The following is a 26,375-nucleotide window of genomic DNA, read 5'->3' on the forward strand; positions in this document are numbered from 1 at the left end:
GGAAAGGTGATTTGAAAATTTATTTTTATAATCTCTTTCCCAGCTGAGACTTTGGGGGTCCAGTTTTTGCCAGAAGCAAACTTTCAGGACTGTCATTAAATACCAACGTGAATGATTTCTAATGGCCACACTGACGCGGTGTCTAGTGATTCCCTGCTCCTAGACTCGGCTAGAAGAAATTCATCTTCCATTTTTAGATTCCCAGGGCCTATTTTATAGCCACGGAGAAAGGAGGGAGGGCATTGGCATACCTCACTCTCTCACACAAAATTTAAACAATCTAGTGCACTATTTATTCAGCTTAGAATGGTTTCTAAGAAAATAAACTTGTAAAATATGAAGGAAACCAGCTCTGATTGCTAAGGGAAACTGGGGGACTTTGAAATCTGAGCCTAGACAGTAAAGGTTCTGGGACAGATAAATAGGTAAACAACCATACAAAGGTTAATGCTAGTCCTGATCTGGTCCATTCACTGAGAGAGCTGACCAAGAGGTGCAACAAAGATGCTCTGGGCACATCCAGGGAAACCAACAGTGAAGCCATGTCTGTCCTATCACCCGCATGTCCCTGTTGGTCTGAGGCCTCAGGCCCTAATTCTGCTGCCTGGTGAGGAAGAGGTGACAGATGTCAGGTAAGTTCCTGAAAGGCTTTTGTGGAGTGAAGAGGGAAGCTGGGGGAAGTCTCTTCTCTTTCACAATAGCCCAAGAAAACAGATCTCCAGCCGCAGCAACTTCCCCTGCCATGTTAAGATTTCGCTTGATCTCTGTGACTGGGCTTGTTGATTCTCATCCTTACCTTCTCACAGACTGGCAAAGAGGGGTTGAAAAGTTATTTAAAAAAAAAAAAAAAAAAAAAAGCTTTTCGCTTAGAAATGAATGTGTTCCGTTTGGCTTGCACCTGACATATTGTGTGACTGGACTGAGATGTCATATTTATGTTGCTCTGTAACTAAAGCAAATTGCCATGAGGGCCTTAATTTGAACTGATTTTAAAAACAAATCTGTCTCGCACCTCTTGGCTCAACACTACTCTTGATTTCACACTGACAGGACCATCTATACATCAGGTAGACAAGACTCCTGACAGATAAATAACAGTGTTTACCAAGAGGCTCAAAATGTTAGGCCTCCGGGCTGCAGGAACAAGTACCCATGGTTCCCAAAGAGACTAGTTACTGATACACCAAAGCAAGGAGAAGCATACCACAGTGCAGGCTCAGTAAACAGGTAGAGCACGCTTCTTTTCCAGATGCAGCTCATCAACCCACGTCTGCACTTTCTTGAACCAAATTGCCCTTCATATCAATATCCAAACCACCTGTATGAGTAACTGAAGTCATAGATAATCTTACCCTGACCTCTTCGCTGTGAGTCGTCTCAGGGAGTACCTCAGAGTGTCAGGAGGCAGAGTGAAAAAAAAGATGAAATGAAATTAGTTCTCAGGCACTATATTCTGCACGGAAGTATAAAAATTGTCATACTGTGACACAAATAGCCAACATACAGGTGATGGAAGAAAAGGGAGTCAAAGATATTTTCGGATGCGTACTTCAGTGGCCTCTTTCACTAAGACAGGATGGGGAAGGACACTCTCAATTTCTTTTCCGGGTGCTATGATTAAATACTCTGAAAGAAGCAATTTAAGGAAGGAAGGAGTTAGTTTAGCTCCCAGTTCAAGGTACAGTCCACTACAGTGGGGAAGTTAAAGCGGCAGGAGCTTGAAACAGCTGGTCACATGACACCTACAGGCAGAAGGCTAAAATGATGAAGGCACACTAGTGCTCAGCATGCTTTCTCTATCTCATGGAACCCAGGAGCTCCTGCCAGGCAGTGGTCCCACCTAGTCAGGCAGGTCTTCAAACATCAATTAATACTACCAAGATAACCACTAGAGCCATTCCTGGCAGCCTGGCTTCCAGATGATTCTAGATTCTGTAAGATTAGCAATTGTCACTGACTCTCACTGACAACAATTAGGTGACTTAAAGACCTACCCATGTGGAACAGTCACTTGGGAAGGTACAACTCCAGTTAATAGGTGTGATTACTGATTAGAAATTCCAGCTATCCGGCTATAACAGTGTTCATTGAATCTAAGGAAATGGACAGGCAGGTGAGCTTTGGCTGATAAATTACCAAAACCTTAGGCAAAATGTCAGGAATCTAAGAAAAAAGTAAAACAAAAAGAGTTCTCGTCTCCTCCCCTAATCTTCAAGTTAAACTGTAAAAAGTAGTGACACAAGTAAGAATTTTCTTACATAGAGAGTCAGGGGTCTGGGGGTCTGGGGGGGGTGCTTAGAAGAAATTTGAAAACTGCAACGTGAAATAATTCTGAAATGCATATTCTGCCAGTGCCAGAGAAGTCGGGAATGAGAACCTAGGTTCATGCTGTTCTCCCTCTTAAGTTCCACAGAGTCCCGACCAATCTACCAGCTACCCAGCTGCCAAGCATGGGGAACGAGACAGTGAGTGCACACTCTGGAAACTTAGATTCCTTCATATTCCCTGAAGGAGTTTTCCATCCTGTTAAATCTTTGACTTCCAGTTCCAAGTCCTCTCTCAGTCGTAGCAGCAAACCTGTCAGAATGGCTTCTTTTATGAGTTCAGTGAAGAACTGCATAGCCTGAAAAATAACCCATCAACCTTGAGACCCTCGGAGTACGGTGGAAGAATGAGACACATTGTTTTATTTTGCTTACACTCTTTCTGTGTTCCAGTAATATAATCAATACTTCCTGTCTAAAAATGCAATATTCTCCAACCTCATAAACCCCTCAAGTCTGCATTTAATGTTAAAAAAAAAAAATCATGCTCCGTGTGTCAGACATTTATTTCTACGCTTCCCTATCTCAAGCCTTTATCGACTTCTAATGAGAAAAGGATGGGGCATAATGTTATCACTGGCTGAGTGTATAGGTGATAATGGACTTGAATAAAACAGTTGAATATAAGGGAAAAAATAGACCCCACTACTAATCAATCCTCATAAAACATTTATTTGCCTGTAAGGATATAAATCATCATCCAGGTTCTCTTTTCAAAGTAAATAAGCATTTCCTTAGATAGAGAAGAATTAATTTGAGAAACAAGCATTTGAGTCCCTAGTGTCTTCTTGAAATTATTATGGGTTGGAGACAGTACAGAGAGACAAGCAGTGGACATATGTCCTGAGGATGAGGAGGTAGTCAGAAGGTCCCTATATGCATCTGTAGGGCCCTGTGCACTCCTTCCATCCCATCTTCCACAGTCCTTGTCACAATGTAAGGACCACAGTCCTAACGCAGACTCTTTAAGTTAAAGATGCTCAGGAAGTTACTACCTACAAAAGTGCTTGCTAAATTTTCTGACTCTTAAAGACTAAAATATAAATAAGTCTATCATATGCCACATAGTTTCATTTCTTGTTCAGTTCTTATATTTCTTAACATTACACAAACATGCTTGTAAAAATTATGAAATCCTCACATTTTCCTCCAACTTTTAGTTGTCTTATCCCAATGTAAAACCACAACTGCAGAGAATCCTTCTGAATTTACTGAGAAGACAATGGGATTTAGTGGAATGCAATTAATCTAAGTTGAACCAATCATCCAATTTGTTCAATGTCTGAACAACCACCTAAAGGCCCCAGGCCTCTTCATTCCCAATGTAGTATTACTCATTTTACATAATTTAGTTACAGGATCATGGACCTTGATCATGTAAGCAAGCAAATTGATCTGGAGGTCTCTGAGGGGGTCCAGAATATAAGTAACAGAGGATGGTGTAAATAGTGTTTGGTTATTCAAAAGGCAGCAATTGGTGCATGGAAACTGACCTCTCTGGAAATAATTTACATACCAACAGTATCATTATTTTTACCAAATAGCTGTGTTCTGAATTTCCTTGCCAGTGAATTTGAACTGAACTGTGTGCTTTGTGGTTTCTCAAAATGGTTCTTTTAACTAGTGTCTCAAAGTGTTGGTTCTAATTTTTGTTCAAGATTGCATAAATGAGTCCCTGTGGCCAAGCCTTTTATGACCTTGCCCACCACTGGAACCTCAGTGGGCAGATGCTGAAAGGCGATTCTGTGCACAAACATGAGTCAGACATTCTTACTTTCTCTAAACTGCTTCCTGATTTCCTCCAGAGTTGCATTTAATGGCTGCTTGTTTTTCCAAAGGTAATATAAATAGAATAAACATATTTTATATAATACAAAATGAAGAACATTTTTCCCTTTTTATTTTCTTGCTTATTTGAGAATTTCATTCAATATATTTTAATCACATTCCCTCTATCCCCCAACTTTTCCTAGATCCTCCGTCAAACCCTTACCTGCCCAACGTTGTGTCTTCTTTTTTTAAAACCTTGGATTCCAATTTGTGCTGCCCATATATTCTTGAATGTGTAGCCTTCTACTAGAGCATTCTTAAAGAAAATGCACCCCCCAACCCCAACTCCCGCTCCTGGCAGCATTCAATTGCCAATATCTCCTCATGCAGTTGTGGGACTTGGTGCCCATCTCTCCTTTCCATGCTAGACTTTTGTATGGCTTTAGCTGGCATAGGTCTCTTGCATCACATCAACCACTGTAAGTTCACGCATGCAGCTGCCCTGCTGTGTTCAGGAAAAGACTGAACCTTGTAGTTATCTGCGCCTCTTTCAGCCCTTGAGCTTTGAGAGGAGGGGTTGGGAGATACACATTCCATTTAGGGGTGAGAAATATGCAGTTTCTTATTCTCTGCACCTTGACCAGTTGTGGGTCTGTGTGTTAATTATGACCTACTGCAAATAAAAGCTTCTCTGATAAGGGTTTATATGCACATTAATATAGGCTTATGAAGATAAGTCACTAGGAGTCACTTTAATAGTATGTCCATTTAGCAGCATAATAGTACCAGGTTGTCCCCTAGAGCTTATGACCTGTCTAGGAATGGGTTTCATCTTGTAGAGCAGGCTTAAATCAAATCAGAGAGTGATTGGTTATGGCCATTATGTTCATACCACTGTTGCCCCAGTGAGCATGTATTGTTAGATCAGTCGATGTCGTAGCTCCCAGAGTTCATAGCTGGATAAGACAGATGATTCCTTTCTCCTCCAGTAGGATGCACACATAGTACCTTCTAAGACTATGAAAGCTAGTCAGTGCAGATAAAGCTTCCAGGTCAGTATCAGCTTGATTTCTCTAAGCTCCATGATGCAGAGATTCATAGGCTGTCTTCAGAAACAGGGTCTAACTATAAAATCAGCAACATTGGCACTAGTCTGTAATGTTTAGAGGTCTATAGGACTCACAGAGCAAACAGCCCAAAAGAGGTTATCCCATTCCAGAGCCCCCCCTCTGCCCCCCTTTACCCTGCCTGATCCCCAACCTGGCTTTAACCCTTCCTGTTCCATGATACCCCTTTCATCTTTATATCACTGGGTTTTACCCCATTCTCTTGAAATCCCTTTACTAATTGCCTAACCTCTATGGGTATTCCCAACAGAGCACACATACCTGAAAATTCAAATCTAACACCAGCAAATAAGAGATATATGTGACATTTATCTTTCTGAGTTAATGTCTTGCTCATTATAAAATTTCCTCCAAATAATTTTGTTTTTATCCCTTGGATTTTGACCTAGAGTAGACACTTAGTGAGTTGTTTTCAGTTTCATCCACTTACCCACAAGTTTTCTTTTTCTGAGCAGCTGAGTAATATAGTCCATTGTGTAAATAGACCATGTTTTCCTTACCCATTCTTCAGTTGATGGGCATCTAGACTGTTTCCATATCCAGCTATTGTGGATAGAGCAACCATGAACTGTCTGGTTGGATTATTAAGAGTAAGAAATGTCTTCTTAACCTCTTTTCATCGTTCCAGTAATGGGGTGGGGGGTGGCAATACGGCAACAAATGACCTCTAAGGGCATAGAATGTACTAAGCACATATGTCTTGTCACATCATTCAGTGGAAACAATTGTATTCATCCTTTGAATGAGTTTCTCTAACTTATTCTTCCCCTTCGTGTCTGCTTCATTTCTTCTACTTCTAATACTCATGGGAATACTTTATATTTGCTGAATTTTATTAATATGCTTAGTTGGGAAAGCAGCTTAATGTACAGAATATTCCTTTATGCTTAGAACAAACCTGAGAAACATTTCAGTGCTATCCAAATGTGAAAGCTGAATCTTCAAGATGTGAAGTCATTGGCCAATACCACTGGTGGGGAGCAGACAGAATACTGAAGTAATGGATGTTGTTGATATGTATATTGTCATGCCAAGGACCCCAATGCCTCAGACCCAATGAAATGACAAAGCCTTACTCTAGTTCATGTGGGAATGTTGAGAGAATCAACCACAGGTTCCTCATTCCAAATGTTGACCCCTCTAAGACTGCTTCCCTATAAAACGTCCCAGCTGAGATTAGCTAGCCCTTCTTTCATATGATGTTCATAATAAACAGTTTCCCGGTTGCAAGTGTAGAAGGCGTTCTTTATTAAAGAAAAGACAGACTACCAAACCACAGCTTTTCTGTATGTGTACCTGTCATCCCTGCATTCTCACTCTGTCCTCATTAAGTTCCCCAATCCAAGCTATGCTGGACCTGGCAAACACTCATTTTCTAACCATATTCAGAAACAGATAATAAAAACCTGGGCAAGACCCAAACCTGAGGTCCTCTGGGCTCCTGATAGGCATGGAGCAAGCATTCTTTTCCATTCTATGTTTTACTCACCATCGGCATCAGTAGATGCTAGCTGATTTTTATTATATTTATTTATGCCTAACTTTGTAAAGGTAACAGTCCACTTACTATCAATCTTTCTTTTAATAATAAGCTCTGTATAAAGCTATGAAATTTCCTCCAAATAATTTTGGCTTTTTTCTGTTGGTTTTGACATAGAGTATACGCTTCATGATATTTATTTCTCAGAAAGTTATTATAACTTTAATATTATTTAATATTATAATTTTCCTAATATGATTTCATCTTCAACTTCAGCCTCATTAAGAAAAGTCTACTTCAAAATACCTAATGAGCACATTTAGTTGCCTATGTCATTTTGTTAATCTCTGAACCTATGACACTTTGATAAAAATGACATGATAATTTTATAGCAATTAAATGATAGGCATTGTTTCCTTTCTTCGGAGGGGAAATTTTACTGAGCTATTAGATGGTAAAATATATTGTTAACTTACTCTGTGTAAGTAATTTTTTAACTCACTAGTGTTGCTTCTTTTAAGAAAAAAGAAAAAAGTCCTACATGATAATTGTTCTCTGAAACAAAAATTTATTTTATAGAACCATGTTGATTCAGAAAAGCTAGAGAAGGAGAAACAGAAAAAAAAATATGATTTAAAATTCCGTTAACATTAGCAAGAAACATTGATTAAAAATAAGAAATAAAGGGGGGAAACAAAAGTAATGTGTTGTCCCCACCCAAGAATCAAGAACAAGGCAGGGGTCTCATCTGAGGGTTACCCAAGGTTAAGACCAAGCTGCAGCAAAAGTGAATTTACCTTGGTTAAAGCTTGCTTCTTGAAGTTCAGTGTAAGGACCAGAATATCTCCTGACAGTATAAAAATGTAGAGTTTGGGGCCTTACTCCAAAATTACTGTATTTTAGTAAGATACCTTGTACTTGCTGATCAGGAATTAACTAACTGTGTTTGGTTGAATTCCAGAAATTCTCCTGTCTAATGCAGATTCTTAAGCCATAATAGAACTTCCAGAAGGGGTAGGGGGTCTTCTTGTGTTTAAAGAGGACAATGACAGGTGTGACAACATATTTCAGGACAGGCAGCAGGAGGGGTGAGAAACAACAGTACTCACACTCAGAAAAGAGGGTGCGGGTTCCTCTGTCCTTGGCATAGACATAGCAACAGTCCCCATTCTCCTTGTCTCTTTTTTTTTCATAAAGCAGTTTTTTTTTTTTACAGTTCTAATCCACAAGCAATCAGCTTCTTTAAACAAGATTATTCAATTTCATTTTTGATTAAAATACACTTATAACCTCCCCCCAGTCCCTCTCTCTCCAACCTCTCTCATACCCACTTCCCACTAAAATATATACCTTTTTCTTTAACTATTAGATACACACATACATGTACATATATATGATAATATTATACATAATATACATAGTGATGTTATATGATAATATAATTTAAATACATATAATAATATATTTGCATATAGTATAAATTGATATATTAATTCTGGAGGGTTGATGAAATGTGTTTAGGAATGAGTAAAGCATAGAACTCAAGTATATCTACCTTCCACATGATGAAAAAGAGTCCTTTCTCTAGTGGAAGATGACCATTAGCCTGAACATATCCAAGGATGAGAATGTTCATACTCCGTGGTGGAGTAACACATATGCTCTGCAAAGGCCATGGGACTGGACATAAGAAGACATGCCCAGGTCTGAGCTGTCCCATGTCTGTGGTCCTTGTTCTAATCTCTTTCTAGTCCTAAGCCACTTCTTCCTGTCGCAAACCCCTGATGCAATTCCTATTCCAATCTTATAGAGAACTGAAAAAGAGAATAAGTCTAGGGCTCTAGGATGTAATGTCTCCTCTGCCTTGATGTCTTCATAGCCCCAGTTCTAAAGGGGAAGATGCAAGCTGATACTGTTTCTAAATGGCAAGCATGTTGTTGCAGATAGCAAATGTGAACATCAGGACTAGGCAGCACTATGAGAAACACATACAGGAAGTGTGAGCTGGGGCTCTGAGGCCCTGGCCCTGACTGAAGTCACTGCCTGGCTGCCCTTTCTTTCTCTGAGAGGTGTGTAAAGCTGGCCTGCAGATGCTATAAAAGGCAGATGGTGAGGTGGGGAGGGAGGAGGGACATGCCTGCAGAAGTGGGGGGAAAACCACTGGTAAAGGTGCAGCCAAGCAGAAAGCAGAGCAGAGAACAGGAGACGGGGGTCCTCTGTCCTCCTCTGGTTTGCTAGCCCACCCCCCTGGGGCTACACCCTGGCAGAAGCAGACAGCACCCACAGGAGAGTGTGGCATGTGATCTCTGGAGCCGGGATCATTGTCAAGAAGGAAGGTGGATTCAGAGCTAAGCCACTGATTGGTGGCTGGCACAAAGAGCCCTTGGCCTCTGGTCTCTTACTTGTGGCTGTCTGAAACAGAGCTAAATTTAAGGCTGCTGTGCAGAGCCCTACACAACAGTAACACAAAAACTGCCTAGGTTACAAATAAAATGTGCATTAGCAAACAGAAAATTGTCCACTCTTAATCTGTTCTACGATGGGACTTTTTTATGGATAATAGAGTTCCCCCTTGCTTGTGGGACATGGTGGAAGATCCCACTTGTGCCTGAGTCCTGGACATTGCCTAACCTGCTAGGCATAGTAGGAGATTAGTAACAACAAATACAAACCAAGTAGACAATTAAAACAATAAGCTAAAATAAACGCTATTTTAAGCAGAAGCATTTCTGGAATTTTCCATCAAATATTTTCAGATCAGAATGGATTGCAGTCAACCGAAAGCATAATGTGAAACTTCCAATAAGAAGGGGTGGCTGAGGTGGTAGAGAAGACGGTTTCAAAGTGTGTTTGTTTCATAAAAGTCATTCTAATCATAGTAATTTATGTGATTTAATTAATTACCAGCCTATAGAATTATGATCATGTATGCTGGTAGTAAAGGCCAAATCAACTTTGTTGCTTTACTTTAATTACAACAGCAAGCTTCTGATCACATGACCTTCATGGCTTGTCATGCATACGATGTAGCCATACACACCATTCTGAACATATTTAGTAGGGACATTGTGTGTTTGTGTTCCACAGGAGGCAAGGAAATGAAAGACAGTGGAGTGATAGAAAACCCTGCTCAGAGAATGAGGGGAGACAGCTCGGATGTGTAATCCCCATATCACCTATTGTCCTCCCTGGAATATCAGAAATGACAGCTTTCAGATAGATAGGGATCTCTTCAAACCATGCATAGATGGCCTAACGTAGGGAGAAAAGCAAAGAAAGTTGGGGGGAAAATTGCATCTCATCTGTCACTTCCAAGGTGACCAAGGTGACTTTGGTCCCTCATCCATTCCACAGAGAGAAATATTCAGTTATTTGCCAACAGCACTCACAAGTTCCTGGTGCTTCTTTAAGGATTAGTGTGGCCAGAGATAAGCTCTGTTTCTGTGAAGAAGGCAGAAAAACCTACAAGGGCACAAACTGTTGTGTGACAGTAGAAAACATGGAGCTGGGGAAAGAGAAGGGTCGAGAATGATGAAATGGTCACTTTTACAAAGTGGTTAGGGACAGTTTGTTTATGTGACATCTGAAGAGATGCCCTGTCTTACTGCATCCTGCCTCTCCCTTGGAAGAATCAGGGCAAAGTCAGAAACAGGAAGACCACAGTGGTCCCCAATATCCTCTCTGGGTACCTGAAAGAGGAAGTCAGGAATGGATCTGAGGTCTACCTTAACTTTGGGTCATCTGTGCCAGGTGTCAAGGAGAAGGCTGAGAGGAGGAGGTGAAATCCGGGACTAGTAGAATCTGATTGGGTATGAATGCCAAGAGTACTGGAGGGGCTGGAGTGGAGAAAGCCTTCCTCTGGAAGTCTTCCTCAGAAGTCTTAACGGCCACTCTTTAGTCAAGGCAGTCCTTAATGAAGCAGCTCTCTGAGAAGATCCTTGCTTGTTCCCACTGGTTCATTTGATGGTGGATGTAAATGCGTACACTTTCTTTGGGGTGAACCAGGGATTATATACCTCTTATGGGAAGGAATACCCAGGAAGGGGAGGCTATTGGCTGAAGGCTCTGTACTATCTAGATACTTCCTTAGCATGGATAAGAACTCCAGGTGTTATCCTATGTCACTGAGCACCTGTGGTCATCAGGGTGGTGCAGTGGTTACCTGCTCCAGGGCAGGTGCAGAGACAGGTCGGGAATGACTCCACTCCTGCTGTCAAATCTCTGCAATGCCTGGGGTTTGAGCTCATTCAACATTACCAGTTCTTCTGCCTATCTGGAAGCATGGTCTCCCATGCCCTATGTAACACTCAAAGGAAGGAGGGAACCACAAGGGTGTTTTGCTATGAGTATTCCCAATTCTGGATGCGCAAGGGCCTTGTGCTTGATGTGTACTCAGGACCATGAATCAGGAGGAAGCGTGTTAAAAATAAGGCCAGAGGGCTGTGGAGAGGGAAGACAGAACAGGGCTAGACTCTGGGAGTCCATTACAATGTTCTTGCCAGAAGACTCACAGGACATGAAATGTTTTTGAAGGATCACTGAGTCTCTTTGAACAGAATGTGAAGGACCAACTGGAGAGGTAGGGACTTCAGCTAGAAAGCCATTTCTGTCATCCAAGCTAAAAATGATGATTGCTTAGAAGAGGACATTAGGGCTAGAGAAGTTGAAAAGTGGTTGGGCTTGCTTAATAAATGCAATTGATGCTGTGTAGTGGGAGAAGGAAAGGGTGAGCCCAAAGGCAGGACCGCAGGGAAAATAAAGATACTATGCTGAACAGAGGAAGACAGCAAGCTGGGATGCTGAGTCACCAGGAGCCTGAGCCTGTGTGCAAGGAGACAGAGATTCAGTAACCAAGAGGAGGGAGAGGTAACCAGCTCACTGTAGGTGTCCGCCATGCTGAGCCCCTCCAGACCCTGCAAAGGATCTTACCCATTCTTATTCTCAGAATACTTCACTACCCACCACACCTTTGCATTTATCCACATCCTCTCCAGAATATCAATACACTGGTTGAGTGGATTCCCAGTAAAGAGGGGTTCAGTGAACCCTCAATCAGAGGACTTCCTTGCAGACTTGAGATAGATGCACCATGATATTTTTAAACAAACTCAGAGAAACATTTCATATCCAAACAGTATGAATGGTGATCCACCTCAACATCTTACCACACTTAAGCATTCCTGGTCCTGGTTGATTTTTTATAGAAATTCTGTGAAGAGTTATGTTAGATTTCTTTCCTTCTTTTTTTTTCCTTTCCTTAGAATTTCCCAAGATATGCTAAGAAACTAAAAGCTTACCAAAAATCTCCAAAAACATTTATTAGAGATATAATTCTTAACAAATTTTCCTGCTTGGTTCTTTTTTCTTTATCTAAAAACTTAAAACATAAAGTTCAAAGGAATATACAATGTAAATAAATGGCCATGTACTAGTAATATATAAACATGTTTTCACAATATTTTATCTAATATCAACTTGAAAAATAACCACCATGTAAATAAATGCATGCAGTTTACATATGAAAAAGCTCAGCCCTTTAAAATCCTTTATTTCAAGCTCATTTGAAATGCTAGTATTCAGCTCACATAGCTCTATACTCTTAAGGATCATCAGCATTTAATTTATGAGTGTTTTTAGATGGAAAACCTCTGCTGCTTAAAATTCAGTTCAGTCCCCTTGTTCCCTACTTATCTCCTATGCTTTTCCCCAAGCCCCCCTCTATGCTCAATTTCCCATAATTAATCTAATCTTTAATCCAAAGTAGAGTGCAGCTCTCACCAAAGCCCACCCAGCCCAGGGACACTAACAGAGTGGCAGAGCCAAGGAACAAATAACACATTTGCCCTGTTGTTATTCTCTGTCCCCACATGGCATGTGGCATGTGTGATTTCTTGTAGTGTTTAAAGATCTGAGTAATGTGACTTTAAGAAATGCTCCCTACTGCTGGCCAGGGATGGGCTGGCAGGAAGCACACTGGAAAAAGACCACAGCCCTACTACCTTCCAGAAGTGTATGGCTTGGCCAGAGGTGCTCCTGGGTACTCAGCTGCAGAAAGAGTGTGCCCAGCTTCGCCAGAGATGCAAAAAGGCACATGAGGTCTCTTGTCTGATACTTGGCAATCAGCAGCATTGGGCAGAGCAACAAAAGCCTTGTCCAGGTCTTAGGTTGGTGACTCATGGATTTAATACTAAATTATGGTACTACAGGAACCTTTCCAGGCTCCTCAAGACACACAGTGGAAAGGGGATGTGCCAGCTACAGAAAATGTGGCTAAGTAGTTGACCCTTGGTCTGGGAAGCCCAGAGTTGACTCCCACATTTTTTTTCTTCACATGTTTCTAAGAGTAGCTTTTCTAACTCTTGACTACAACATCATTTCTCTCCAGAAAGAGAGTGCTTCCATTCTTAGTAAGACTCTACTGGTTAATGCTTTCCTATATATATTTCCATTCTAAGACCTCTTTAATCAAGTAGCAACATTTGCCTGGGTCTCGTTATCATGGTAATTATCAGGGGACTTTTACCTCTCCTGATAGCAAGTCCATTTTCCAGCTCTGTCCTTTGACTTGGGAAGAAATGTTGGTTTTGACTGGTCTTCTTTTGGGTTTCAGGCATAGTTGCTGTCCTCTTCTGTGGAGTCACACAGGCACATTACACCTACAACAATCTGTCATCGGATTCCAAACTGAGGACCAAACAGGTAAAGGAAAAACTCATGACCGGCTTTTGGTCTCTTTCTTGGTGTCATGGTTCCTTTGCCACTCTGACAGTGCCTGGGAAAAGCATTTCATGAGCAAAGGAAGAAAGTGCGCTTAGGGCTTCATTGTAGGTTGGCTATTTATAGACTTTTTCCCTCTAGGGATAGCCATTAACAATTCTCTTGGTAAGCAAAAATATAGTTATAATAGTCTCTTCCTTCCTGAGAGATGGGAGCATAAGTTGTCAGTCTCGAAGATGAAAGACCTATAGTCTGTAATAATTCAGTCACTTCCATCTAAAGCCATTATAAAGTGTGTGACTGTGGGTAATTATCCAAAGAAGGAAAAGAAGAAGAATGTGGAAGCAATTGGTCACCAATTGAATGTTTTTATTTCAACTGCCCATTGCCACATGAGCAAAATGTGTTTCCCTTAGTCTGAGAATATATTGGTGTGTGTATCTGCAGAAAACCGTACATAGACTCCTTCTACTAAGACCCACTTAGCCATTCTGTGCCAAGCACATCCTGAATGATACGAATGCAAAGACTGAATGTGGCCTTTACTTCAAGGGGTAAATGCCTTGTGAAGGCTATTGATGAGGTCAAGGCATATAAGAAGCCCACAAGCCACAGTGTACTAGCTATTAGGACAACAATATCTCAAGAGCATTTGGGGAACCTCCTATAAAGCCTTCTCCCATGGTTGTGGCTGGAGAAATTAGCTTGAAGTTTCCAGAGACAAGACCCAATCTGGAGCAAGGAAAAGAAAAGCAAAGAGGTACTAAGTCAGATGTAGTAAAAGATGGAGAGCCGGGCGTGGTGGCGCACGCCTTAAATCCCAGTACTTGGGAGGCAGAGGCAGGTGGATTTCTGAGTTTGAGGCCAGCCTGGTCTACAAAGTGAGTTCCAGGACAGCCAGGGCTATACAGAGAAACCCTGNGCAGGTGGATTTCTGAGTTTGAGGCCAGCCTGGTCTACAAAGTGAGTTCCAGGACAGCCAGGGCTATACAGAGAAACCCTGTCTCGAAAAAAACAAACAANAACAACAACAACAACAAAAAACAAAACAAAAAAACAGAGATGGAGAGTAGTTAAAGGGATATGTGAAGCCAAGGGATTGGCACAAAGTCTCTTAGGGAATTCACTGATGCTTTGTGGATGGATTTACAGTGAACTTACAGGAGAAGCTGAGTCAAGGAGATACAAGTGAGGAATGAGACAATGCAGGCAGCCTCAGACTAAGAAGGATCAATTGTATGTGCTTTAGGAAAGGAGCGGAACTTTATCCTAAAACATAGAAAGCAGTGGTTCTCAATCCTCCCAATGTTGACACCCTTTAATACAGCTCCTTACTCTGTGGTGACCACCAATCATAAGGTTATTTTCTTGCTACTTCATAACTGCAAATTTGCTCTCTTATGAATTGTAATGTAAATATCTGATCTGCAAGGTATCTGATATGGGATTGTGACCCATAGGGTGACGACTGCTGGATTAGAGCAACCAGCGGGAATCATTGCCTCAAAGCTCTGTAGCCCAGAAGATCAATCTCCTGCCCCGCCCTCTCTTTCACTCCCCGGTGGCTTTCTGATCACTTTGCTATTGTTTGCTATTGTACCTTGACTGACAGATTAACCCGATGGGTCTTGGTGTCCACATGGTTTTCCCAGGTGCCAGCCTATCTCCAAATCTCTTCTTTTGATAAGATCCTCAATTCTATTGGCTCGGGGCCTACCGTACTCCAACGCTATCTCATCTGAACTAGTTACATCTACAGTGACCCTACTTCCTAAGGTTAATGTCTGGAGCACTAAGCATTAGGACTGTAACACATAAATCTGGGGGAGGGGTGTATCACTCCACTCAAAAAGGGATTATTAAAGTGACTAACTTTAGGATAATTGGTGCTTCACTTTAGGATGCTCATTCTGGTAGATATGAGGAAAAAGTACCGAGACAAGTTAGCTATTTAATGGCAACAACCACATAAACTCGATATCCAAATAACATCATGCAGGATGCATTTAGTTTCCACCATTTTGTTCGTCAGACTTGGTGGTCTTTACATGCTTGTTTGCATGTCTGTGGATTTGTTAGGGTATGTGTTCCAGGATTCACTTCACCAAGGCGCCTTTGCCAATGCCATGGGCCTGTCATTCTGTGAATACTGAAACAAGTCCATTTTTGATCGTCAGCTTGTACCACCTTTCCCAATCATCTTATATGGATCAGTACAACACAGGAGGCAACTGACCAGCACGCAGGGAGTAAGCCTCAGAGTACTAAATGGCAGGGACTATGGCTATAGGACATGGTGAGGGACTGGTCTCAGTCATGAGATCTACCCAAAACACAACAGAGAGCAGAGAAGCCAGAGACTTCTGACCACGTGACACTGGACGGTGGGCACCAGGAGAGTAAAACAACATCAAGCAAAATCTGAAACTGGCCAGGAGTCCTGGCAGGCTTAGGACTCTCTGCAGCAGCAGCTAATGCTGGCTTTCATTCATCCCTGTCTGTCACATCTCAATCTCTGCTTGTCCTCATTGTGTCCTCTGGAACAGGGATTCTGCAGGGCCACCCTTCCCCCACTCTCCCTTTACTTCAGGTAGATGCTTTAGAAACATAATAAAATGCAATTCCTCACCTCTTGACAGCTCTCAAGTAAAACAGAAATAAATAAGCCAAAATCCTGATACTAATACCCAGACGCCTCCAATTCCGGGGTGTTTTAAATTGTAAGGACTGGTAGCGTTCTGTTCTCAGGGACTTTAAGGAAAATGTCTTGGGCTGTTTTTTTTTTTTTTTTTTTTTTTTTTTTTTTTTTTTTTTTTTTTTTTTTCTGAGAGCCTCTTCTGGTTCTCTCAGCATTTGTATTCTGGGAAGCTGAATCCTGTTTAGGGACTTGCACTTTTAAGTCATGCTATCTAGACTGCTCAGCAGCACTTCAAAGATAACTTGTCTCAGGGTGAGACAGCAGACCAGCATCTAGGGGAGACAAAGCCAAGATCAGTGCCCCACAGCCTTCTGTTCTCCCTCAGCATGTCATGAGGAGCACTCACTGACAGGCACCCAGTTCAACTTGCAGACTCTCCCCCCTTACAGAAAGAGGTTTCTACAAGCTTATTCTTTAACATCCAGATAACTGCACAACCCCGACCCTTGCTCCATCACTGGCTTCTGCCTAGGTGAAGTAGGGGCTTAATAAACACTGATTCTTTTCCACTCTCTTCTGGCTCTCCTTCTTTCCTTCGATCAGTATCTATCATTGCTAATTCACTTCCCTCTAATAACATATGCAGGGGTTGGGAATTTAGCTCAGTGGTAGAGTGCTTGCCTAGCAAGCGCAAGACCCTGGGCTCGGTCCTCAGCTCTGGAAAAAAAATATCCATACATGCATATCTATCTATGCATGCATACCTATGTGGGGTCATGGTGGGTTATCCATTCTCATATGCAGAGTCTCTGGTCACCAGTCTGAAAAAAAAAAAAAATGAGAGCAGACATCATCCATGTCTGCACAAGGTAGCAAGAGAAGTGCCAATTCCACATCTGAGTTGGAGACGCACTATGAGTTGTACAGATTCCCCAAGGTATGGGTTACAGATGTAGTTATCACATCCCCACTAAATCTGAGGATGCTTTGGGAAATATAATGTGGCATCACGTGACTGGAGAACACAGTATCCCTTCCCACACTGTGTCTATACTGCCAACAGGAAGAGCAGTTGTTGAACCTTGTTGCCTCTCTCCTCAGGACCATGCCATGGGATAGTAGGAAGTGAACAAGGGAAACCTTGAGGGGAATCTGCATAAATCAACGTTATGTTATAAAACCTAAGGGTGATGCATTTTTAAAGGAATTTTATCCATCAACTTTTTCTATCTCAGCTAATCAAATAGCTATGTCTGGAAATAAAGGCTTTTGAAAATGGTATGTTGTTTGAGAATTAAAATACCTTTTCAAGAATTATATTTTCACTTTAAAATATGGTTTGTAAAACGACTGTCCTTTAAATGTTAAGTGATTTATTTTTCCTTAAGCCTGTGGCATGAAATAACCACTCAGCCATTCCATGTCTTAGGTACAAAGGAACATAGGGAACCCATGCTATGGCCATGGTAAGGAGTCACAGAGTCAGTTGGGACACACCTTATTAAGGAGCTCATAAACATGGCACAATTCCTTTCCCGGAATGGATGTGACTCGTGGTTTCTCTGTGTGAAGCTCTGCCATGGAGGCCAGAACATTTTGTAAGCCTTGCCTTTGGTCCTAAACACTAAAAGCTAACAGGGATATTCGAAGTGAACATCCACACATAGCAGCTACCAAGAAGAGCTGCATTGGACCACTCACAAGAATCCCAGCCTGGCTCTGCCCTTCCTCCCTCCACACTCCTCCCCAAGGCAGTCCTGCAAGCTAGTTATCAGGCCAGATTTCCAGGGTTTTCCATTAACTAACTTTACCTTGATGGAGGCTAACTTGCAAAACCATATATTTCCAAGCTGTTCATTTTTCACTAGAATTTCTAAATCCTTTCCATAGTTCGCACTTAAAATCATTTCTAGTAGATACATATGCAGCTAAAGAAATTACTGTTCATTAACACACCCGAAGTACTCATTAATTTGTATATACCTTTCTACCTAAGAGATAGCTCTTTTGACTAATACTAATTGTCTTTATTCATTAACTAGCATTTTAAAAAGCCCTTTTAACCAAACAGCACTCAAAATACATGTAATATAATAGACTAAAGGAGTCCTTTTGTAGACAAGCTTTATAGTAGTCAGGATAAATGGCATGAGATTATGAATACAGTAGTCATGAAGCCAGTAGAACAAGAAATGAAGATAGGATTGGAGTTTGTAATTTTTCAATAGGTTAGCCAGAAAAGTCCTTGGCAAGACAGAAACTTTAAAGGAATGAAAATGTGAATTATATTAATATTTGGAGTAGATGACTTTAGAGATTGAGAACAGCTGATAAGCAGAGCAAAAGGACAAACATGGCTGGAATAAAGGGGATCGAAGAGAGTCTGAGAGGCAGTAAGTAACAAGGACCAAGTCATGGAGCATCTGAATGAGGTAGACAAGCAGCAGAGCAACTTCTCACTGGCCTGTAGGTGCACCTGACTCAATAGCGGAGGTGCCATTCATAAGCCAGGGAAGGCTGTGAGGATAATCAGCTGAAGGACAATCAGGAACCTGTGCTGACTCTCTCACTTGGGGTGTGCATTAGGCAGTGAAATGGAGTTGCAGTGTCACCAGCTGGACACAGTATAGTCCTTGCCATCTGGAAAACTCTCTAGGCCAAGTGTGCAATGTTGCAAGTCAATAGCCTGTAACTGACACTGAGAGATTATGGCAAGTCTTAGGTCACTTGGGATATGCCCTTGAAGAGAACTATGAAACCCTGTCTCCTCCTCTCTTTTCTTTGCTTCCTGACTGTGGGGTGAATGGTTTTACTCCATTACACAGCTCTGTGATATGTTGCTCTACCACAAGCCTAGTGCAACAGAGCCAACCGATCCTGAGCTAGACCTCCAAAGCTATGAGCTAAAGCAAATCCTCTCACTTTAAAAGTTAATTGTCTCAAGTTTGTTGTCATGGTCAGTAGGAAGAAGAATAGCTGGGACACTATCCTCTCCTAGAAAGCAAAGGGTGACATGAGATCATTAAGGAATGTAGTGGGTTCTTCCAATGGCGATGAAATATCAAGGAAATTAGGAACTGTGTTATCACAGGCTGGCAGAGTGGGACAGTCAAAAACAATCAAAACAGGCCTAAGACAAGAAGAGGAAAGAAAGGCAAGCCTCATGGTGTATAACAAGCCTTTCAAAGGAATTCCATTTCAATGGGGACCAGCAACATGGATTGGGTATCTGGCTTTAGGGACTAGCGGTCCTTGTGTGTGTTGGTGAGTGATGTGAAAAAGAGATGACCAATCTAGAAGGTTTGCCTTGTCCTCACCTCAGATTGTCTGATGCTGTGGATCCAACGATTTGACCTCTTATTGAATGCTTGTCATTAGCAGGTAGGATGGGTCCAGTTAACATCACTTGTTCAACAGGGCTTCCGTGATTAGCGTAGATAAGTGGGTATATGCTTGGTATCTTAGTCACTGTTTCATTGCTGTGAAGAGATACCATAACCCAGGCAACTCTTGTAAGAGGAAGCATTTCATTAGGGGTTTATGCACAGTTCCCGAGGTTTTGTTATCATTGCAGGGAGCACAGGGACAAGCATGTGGGTGCTGGAACAGTAGCTGAGAGCTACTTCTTGATCTGTAGGCAGAGAAAGAGAGACACTGGGCCTGGCATGAGCTTTTGAAACCTCAATGCCCACCACAAGTGGCACACTTCCTCTAACAAGGCCACATCTACTTAAAAGACCATGCCTACTGTTCTTTCTAAACCTTTCAGTCAACCCCAGTCCTTGGAGACCAAGCAGTCAAATATATGACCGAATAGGGGGCCACTCTCGTTAAACTATCACACTTGGCTAGCTTTATCATACTTTAAACTGATTCAGACATTAATTTTTCTTAAATTTCCTCTATCATTTTTGAAAATCCATCACTTTCAGGGCATTATCCCTTCTTGGCCATGATATGGTTGGGTTGGGTATACATGCTTTTGAAAGGCAGATTCCTTGTCAAGCATTCATAGGCAAACAATGGCACCTTCATTGTAGCATTCTTTCCAGATGCTTATTTTATTTCCACTAACCCCCCCCCCGATGATATTTTTAGTGTTTATTGCCATTGAATGGGAAAGCAGCAATGCAAATCCAAATTTAAATTTCCAATAAAAAGAGACAATGGGAGCCAAATTGAATGTGCTATGCATGACTTTGCAAGAAAATTCAAATAAAGGACTTGGAATATGAGAGAAGCAAGATGATATGACAAAAGGATGTTTGACCAAGAGGCCACAAAGTGGAGTCTACTACTGACAGCAGGACCCTGGACACTTGACCCATGTGACCTTCCATTTTCTCACTTTAAAATGAATCACTAAATTGAATGTGACATTAAACATCTTCCTAACATACTATCCTGTGGACCACTGAGCATAAGGTACACACACACACACACACACACACACACACACACACTTCCTTCTTTTAAACTACACTTGGAGAGGGATAACTTGCTTTAAAATGATAATGCATAAAGGGCTGAAGTTGCCAAATTGACTTCATGATTGAGGTAATCAAAGATAACATCATTAGTTCCCACTGGGAAGGAAAACTTCATCCTGAGAATTGGATGGTTCTTTGTGGAAAAATTCTGAGCTTGAACCAAAGTGAGTGGTTGCAATGGCTTTCCCAAAGACTGTTGGCATCTGCAGCAGACGATAGACAGCATAAACCACACACTGCCAACACCCAGGATCTCAGGAGTTGAACAAAAGACTTTTCAGTGTTTTCATTTTAAGCATGTTCTGAGCATGTACTATGCATGACAGTGGTTATATGGCAGACAACCTGGGAAACAAAGGCAAATAAGAGAGTGATTCCCCTTAGGAGCTTCTAATATATGATAGATCCATACATAATGGATTTACCCTATATTAGAATCATCCCACGGGGCAAGTGTTAACATGGAAGGAAGCCTAACATGTCATAGGAGTGAGAGGACTAAATGGCTTACTCAAGACAAGATGATCCCAAGAAGCTAATTTAGAACTTGGGGGGTTGAAGTTTGGTTCTAATGGAAATCAGGTTACATAGAAATATACATGGCATAGAAGCAAAGGGAATTAAGTAAGTAAAAGCATAACATATAAGTCACTAAGACAAAGGAGTCAACATGGTATGTAGGAGCCATAAAGCTTCAGCAAAGTAGAGAGAGGCTGCTGGTGTAGACAGGAGAACAGGGAGGAGACAGGTGAGAAAGAAACAAAATGAGGAGATGAGCCCAGAGGGACCTTGTAGTTCTCACTGGACTCTTCTGGACAACACTATCCAATTAGGTTGATGATTGCTTAAGACCTTTAGACCCACGGAAGATAACAATCAGATTGATGACATAATTGAGGAAAGTTTTAAGGGTTAGTTATGAGCAATGTGGTTATTGATCTTAACACAGCACTTCCTTGTAATAAGCCACTCATCCAAATACTATTTAAATTTACTTCAGCCTTTTGAGACTCTGGACTCTTCATCTCTTAGGGTGGTTGGTTTGTAAGAAAGGCTTATGGAAATTCATCATTTGGCTTTTGCCTTGGGCTTAGGCGCTCAATAAAACCTTACTGAATTAATAAGTAAATTAATGAATAACGGGATTATGACCATGAACATTCTAAGATAAAAATTAGAAAGGAGAAACAATATGTGCTAATTAATGATTTCTTTAATTCTGATAGCATGCATTAATTTAAATTTAATGAGCTGGATGCATAAAGCTAACATCTAGGGTAATCCAGAGGCATGGAGAGAAGGATCAAGTTCAGTTCCTTTACTTACTGTCTCCTGCAGTGTGTCTCTGCCTTATTGATTTGCATTACAGTGGTCTAGGATTATGGTTTTGTGCATTTTCCCCCTTCAATGCATTAACAAAAGCAGTCAGGTTTCATGCCAGTTACCTGCTCTGAGACAGTTGAAGGAGAGCGAGGGGGGAGCAACAATGCCCGCTCCTCCCTGACTTCTGAGAAGATCAAAGATATCTACAGAAAGCATAGAATTGCCTTTATTTTTGACTCTAATTACATTTCTTTTGTCAGGATCTCTACCACTTTTCTTCTTCTCTTCATTCAGGGTACCTTTAAAATATTATCCTAGGAGGGCTGAATTTATAAATGATGGCAAAGTGTTTAAATTTCTCTGTAGCCGAGCTGGTGATTCCTTTCAATGAAACTCATTATATTGTACAAAGGACATTTAGTAGTTTGACTAATAAGTGGACCCTTTCAAATGCTAATGACAGTGAGGCTCCCACATCAAAGCAAGAACACGCTGTACTGTACTTTCAGTGCCCAGAATGTCTGTGAACCCTGAGTCCAGAAGCTTTCACTCCACAGATGGCCATTTGGAACCCCAGTGAGTTCTTCCCTCTGCGTTCCAAGCACTGTATCCCAGAGGACTAGGAGGATAAAGGTACTGAAGACACAAACCAGGAGCCATGAATTTTTTCATGGTAATATTTTTTCCCCCTGTGGAAAGCTGTAGTCGGAGTGTAACTACTCAAATGATCTCTCCTGGTCTATTAACTCCCATCTGTGTTTGTTGATAATACATAACCTACCATTGTAGCTGGGATTTTTAAGATTTAAAACCAAAGAGGCTGAGAGCTAGGTAGAGCTATGAAAATAAACTTTTAAGTTACACACACACACACACACACACACACACACACACACACACACCTCACCATTCATTCATCTCTCCTTTCACCTTTAGACAACAAAACATACCATCATCAATGCTTAAATAGCAACCCATAAATATTTATAACCCATACTCTTGTTTGATTATATCTGATTCCATGCAAAATGAGAAAAAATGTATCTGAATAGAGTTTAATCCATCAACTGTCCTGGTTCCAATTTGATGACATTCAAGACAGATGGTTACCCATTATTACCTTAAAATTTCTGAGGATGGTAGTGGCATAACCCACTTTAATGACTCATTATATTTTTATCATCCTACTTATAGGTGCAGGTATGAAGGGCTTTAGTATCATAATAGTATTTGAGGATGATAAATGGAAATGACTGTAATTTTTCTACACATTTCAATTAAATTTTATTGGTGCAGCACAGAAAACATCAAGGCTGAGTGCTTATGCCCAAGTGTGTGTTTATGGAGGGTATGGCCAAATTTCAGGCTGCCATTTCCTTGATGGCCTTGAAGGACCTAGAGAATGTAATTAACAGGAAACCTCTGTCTTATTCCTTCAGGAAAGAGACTGAATTGCTTCTAGACACGTGACTCTAAAGTCCAAAAAACAATCCTATCAGAGAAAATATGATCTGGAGCCCTGGATATAATGCCTGAAAGGGAATTTGGTTTTAGGAAGGTCAATTGAACACCTGTGCTGTTTGACACTAAGGTTGAGGCTGGAAGGGATTGCAATCCTGTCTGGTCTCAAGGGAGGAGAGAAGACGAGGTAATAGGTCTACTCAGGACAGAACACCAGATAACAAGCTATTCACTGTGGCTGTGGGTTTCTTTGTTGTTGTTGTTGTTGTTGTTGTTGTTGTCCCAAGATGTTAAGAACTATGAATTGAGACTTTTCTTCCCCCATTTCATATTGTGCCTTGCCCAAGTCAAATTAAACATTCAAAATCAAAGTAGTAGGAAACAGATGCCTGATGAAAACTAAAGAAAAAGAAGTTTTGATCCTGTTGTCACTGTGAGACCCGGTGATCACAGAACTTTACACTTCCACAGAGACTGATGAAAACAGGGTCACAGAGACAAGCATCTGTCTGGATAGGGTTACTTTGAATTTCCAGAAAGATGACATTTTGCTCAGCTCTTGACTCGCCTTTCTTGCTGTGCCTATGATTCTGAGGGGCTCAGACACTTGAGAGCAGATCTTCAGTCCACTAGGAACAGGCAGGCAGGGAGGGCTTCATGGCCAGCACTTTGAATGGGAAGTGTCAGAAGGTCCATCTTCTGAGATCTGACACTGCTGGTTTCTGGATAGCTAAAAGAAAATTCCATATATAGGGTCTTTTCTAGGGTGGGAAGAGAAACTATGTCTTAACTTTCTATGTCCTAATGCAGGTTTTCTCAAATGGTGGTCTGTAGGCTGATTTCAGAGTGATTTATTTTTATGATACTGTCTGTACTCATTTCTGGCATAAATTAATAATTTATAGCACTGTCTTAGGGAAACACCATCATTCTCCCCTCTGTGCTGATTTATTGCTGGGCTTTTTGTCTTGCTCTTAGAGCACAAGGTTGAGGTCTATATGAGAATTTCGATTCATCTAAGTATTCAAAGAATGGAAAGTTTGATCACATCCAAAGAAAAGTAATCTGATTTTAAGAGAACATTTCTTTCCCTTAAAATTGCTACTGGGTGTGTTCTGGAATGACTGTGCTGTTTGTAGAATTCATATATGGCATGCTTTAAGGAGTTCCTCTACATTAAAGGCAGGAAACACCAATTAAAGGCTCTATTTCATGGCCTATAAAATGTGTTCGGACCTGCTTGCTGATTTGCCTGAGTTCTAGGACACCCAAAAAAGGAATCCAAATATTTATAAATTAATATCTAAAGAAAGAGCCTTGAGAGACAAATCCAACATAGCCTGGGGGCCAGCATCCTCTTGTGGGATGAACTTGACCACCCCAACTCTCTCACCTGCTGGCATACCTGTACTATGACAATATCGACTGATGCTTCAGGAGGGGGGTAGGATGGGAGTAGAGGCAGAATAGTTTCATCAGAAATTCAGGTGTGTCTACTGGAGACTAATCCTCTTTTCAGGATCCTAGAATAAGAAGAAAACAAAAGTAGAAAGAATTTGAGCACGTGTCCAAAGAAGAAAAAGAGCTTCTTTTGAAAAAAAAAATTAATACACACACACACACACACACACACACACACACATACACACACACACACACACACACACACACACACACACACACCTGTTTTGTTTGGGGATTTTTTTTTTTTGAGAAAAAGAAAATTATTAGAAAGAACCATACATGGCAAAGTCAAAGAAGCAGGAAAATATGGCTTAAGATGCCATTAACAGAAATAACAGGTGCCCCAAGAAATAAAACAGTTCTAGGATTGCAAGTGACAAACCATGCTGAATGTGGGTGGAAGCTTGGGGTGACATCTGGACAAGCTGGGGCTAGTTGCAGTTCTGTGGGTGGGAGAGCACCATCAGCTCACAGAGGCGGGCAATGCCTTTCAGAATACAAGGGATATCTCAACTCGATTAGAAACTGCTAAGGCAGTACACATGGGAAAATGTTGTTCACAAATCCTGGGTACCTGGATCTCATGCCCTGGATTTCTGATTTATTTAGTCTTAGACTAGGGCATGACTGCAGCATAAATTCTACTTAAGTAATTCTAATGAATGACAGAGTGGAGAAACTAGAAGATGCTGAACTCCACATGGAAGGGTTGATTGGGGTCCTCCTGGCTGGCAAGTGGAAAGGGTTTTGAGCCAGTCAAGCAAAGTAAAAATTTCTGTGTGTTGGTGAGGAGTGGCTTCATACTGGTGGGCTTTGGGCAGCAGTCCTCAAACCAGGCTACACCATGAAAACACCCAGAGAATTTTTTTTTTTTGAAAACCCATATGATGGATGCCACTTTGAAGATTCTGATTTATTGGGTCTGAAGTACAGCCTCAGAGGCAGAATTTTTAATACCTGCTGGTAAGGGGCAGCACACAAGATGAGGGGGCATGAGAGTCAATAAGAAACTCCTCTTTGGGGTTTCTAGAAAAACTTAAGGGAAAAAAAAAAAAAAAAGAAAACTGCTGGGAATTTTATATCATGTGGGAGTAGGTGGAGACTATGAGACACCGGGATTTGTATAAATACATATATTTTTGTAGGTAGGATGATTCCAAGAGATCACCAAAATAAGCATTCCACAGTTCTCAGCAACGCTACTGCCAAGGCCCAAATCCACAGAATCCTTTTTGCGGTGACTTGTCCACCTACGCAAACCTCACTTAGAGGCTCCACTGACGAGTCGCAGACCCACTGTAGCAATCGCAGCACGTGCAACTGCCCTACTGTAAAAAAATTAAATCTATGTTTGCACATTCTAACTTTTTAAAATATCCATTGGTTTTTATTTGTAAAATATTTGTCATTCACTGTCTATGGTAGTTTCATTAAAATTAACCTCTGTAACTCTTGTGACTTCAACCACTCAGCTTCATGCTACTAGCTCTTGTTCACGGAACAGGAATCTGGAATTTGAGAGGAGGGGGAGCATTAGCATGAGACGATATAGTAAGTAGAAACAGGGGGCGGGGATGAGGA

General features: G+C 41.3%; 1 protein-coding gene across 1 annotated transcript in view; it reads left to right on the forward strand.

The window, feature by feature from the left end:
* Positions 1 to 26,375, forward strand: part of Slc9a9 (solute carrier family 9 member A9) — a 539,646-nt gene that overhangs the window by 259,252 nt on the left and 254,019 nt on the right. The window contains exon 9 of the mRNA XM_021206677.1: positions 13,312 to 13,400. Coding sequence (XP_021062336.1) covers positions 13,312 to 13,400 — 89 coding nt within the window. The remainder of the gene's footprint in view (positions 1 to 13,311; positions 13,401 to 26,375) is intronic.

The sequence above is a fragment of the Mus pahari genome, chromosome 10, assembly GCF_900095145.1.
Source record: "Mus pahari chromosome 10, PAHARI_EIJ_v1.1, whole genome shotgun sequence".
In the NCBI taxonomy this organism is placed as follows: domain Eukaryota; kingdom Metazoa; phylum Chordata; class Mammalia; order Rodentia; family Muridae; genus Mus; species Mus pahari.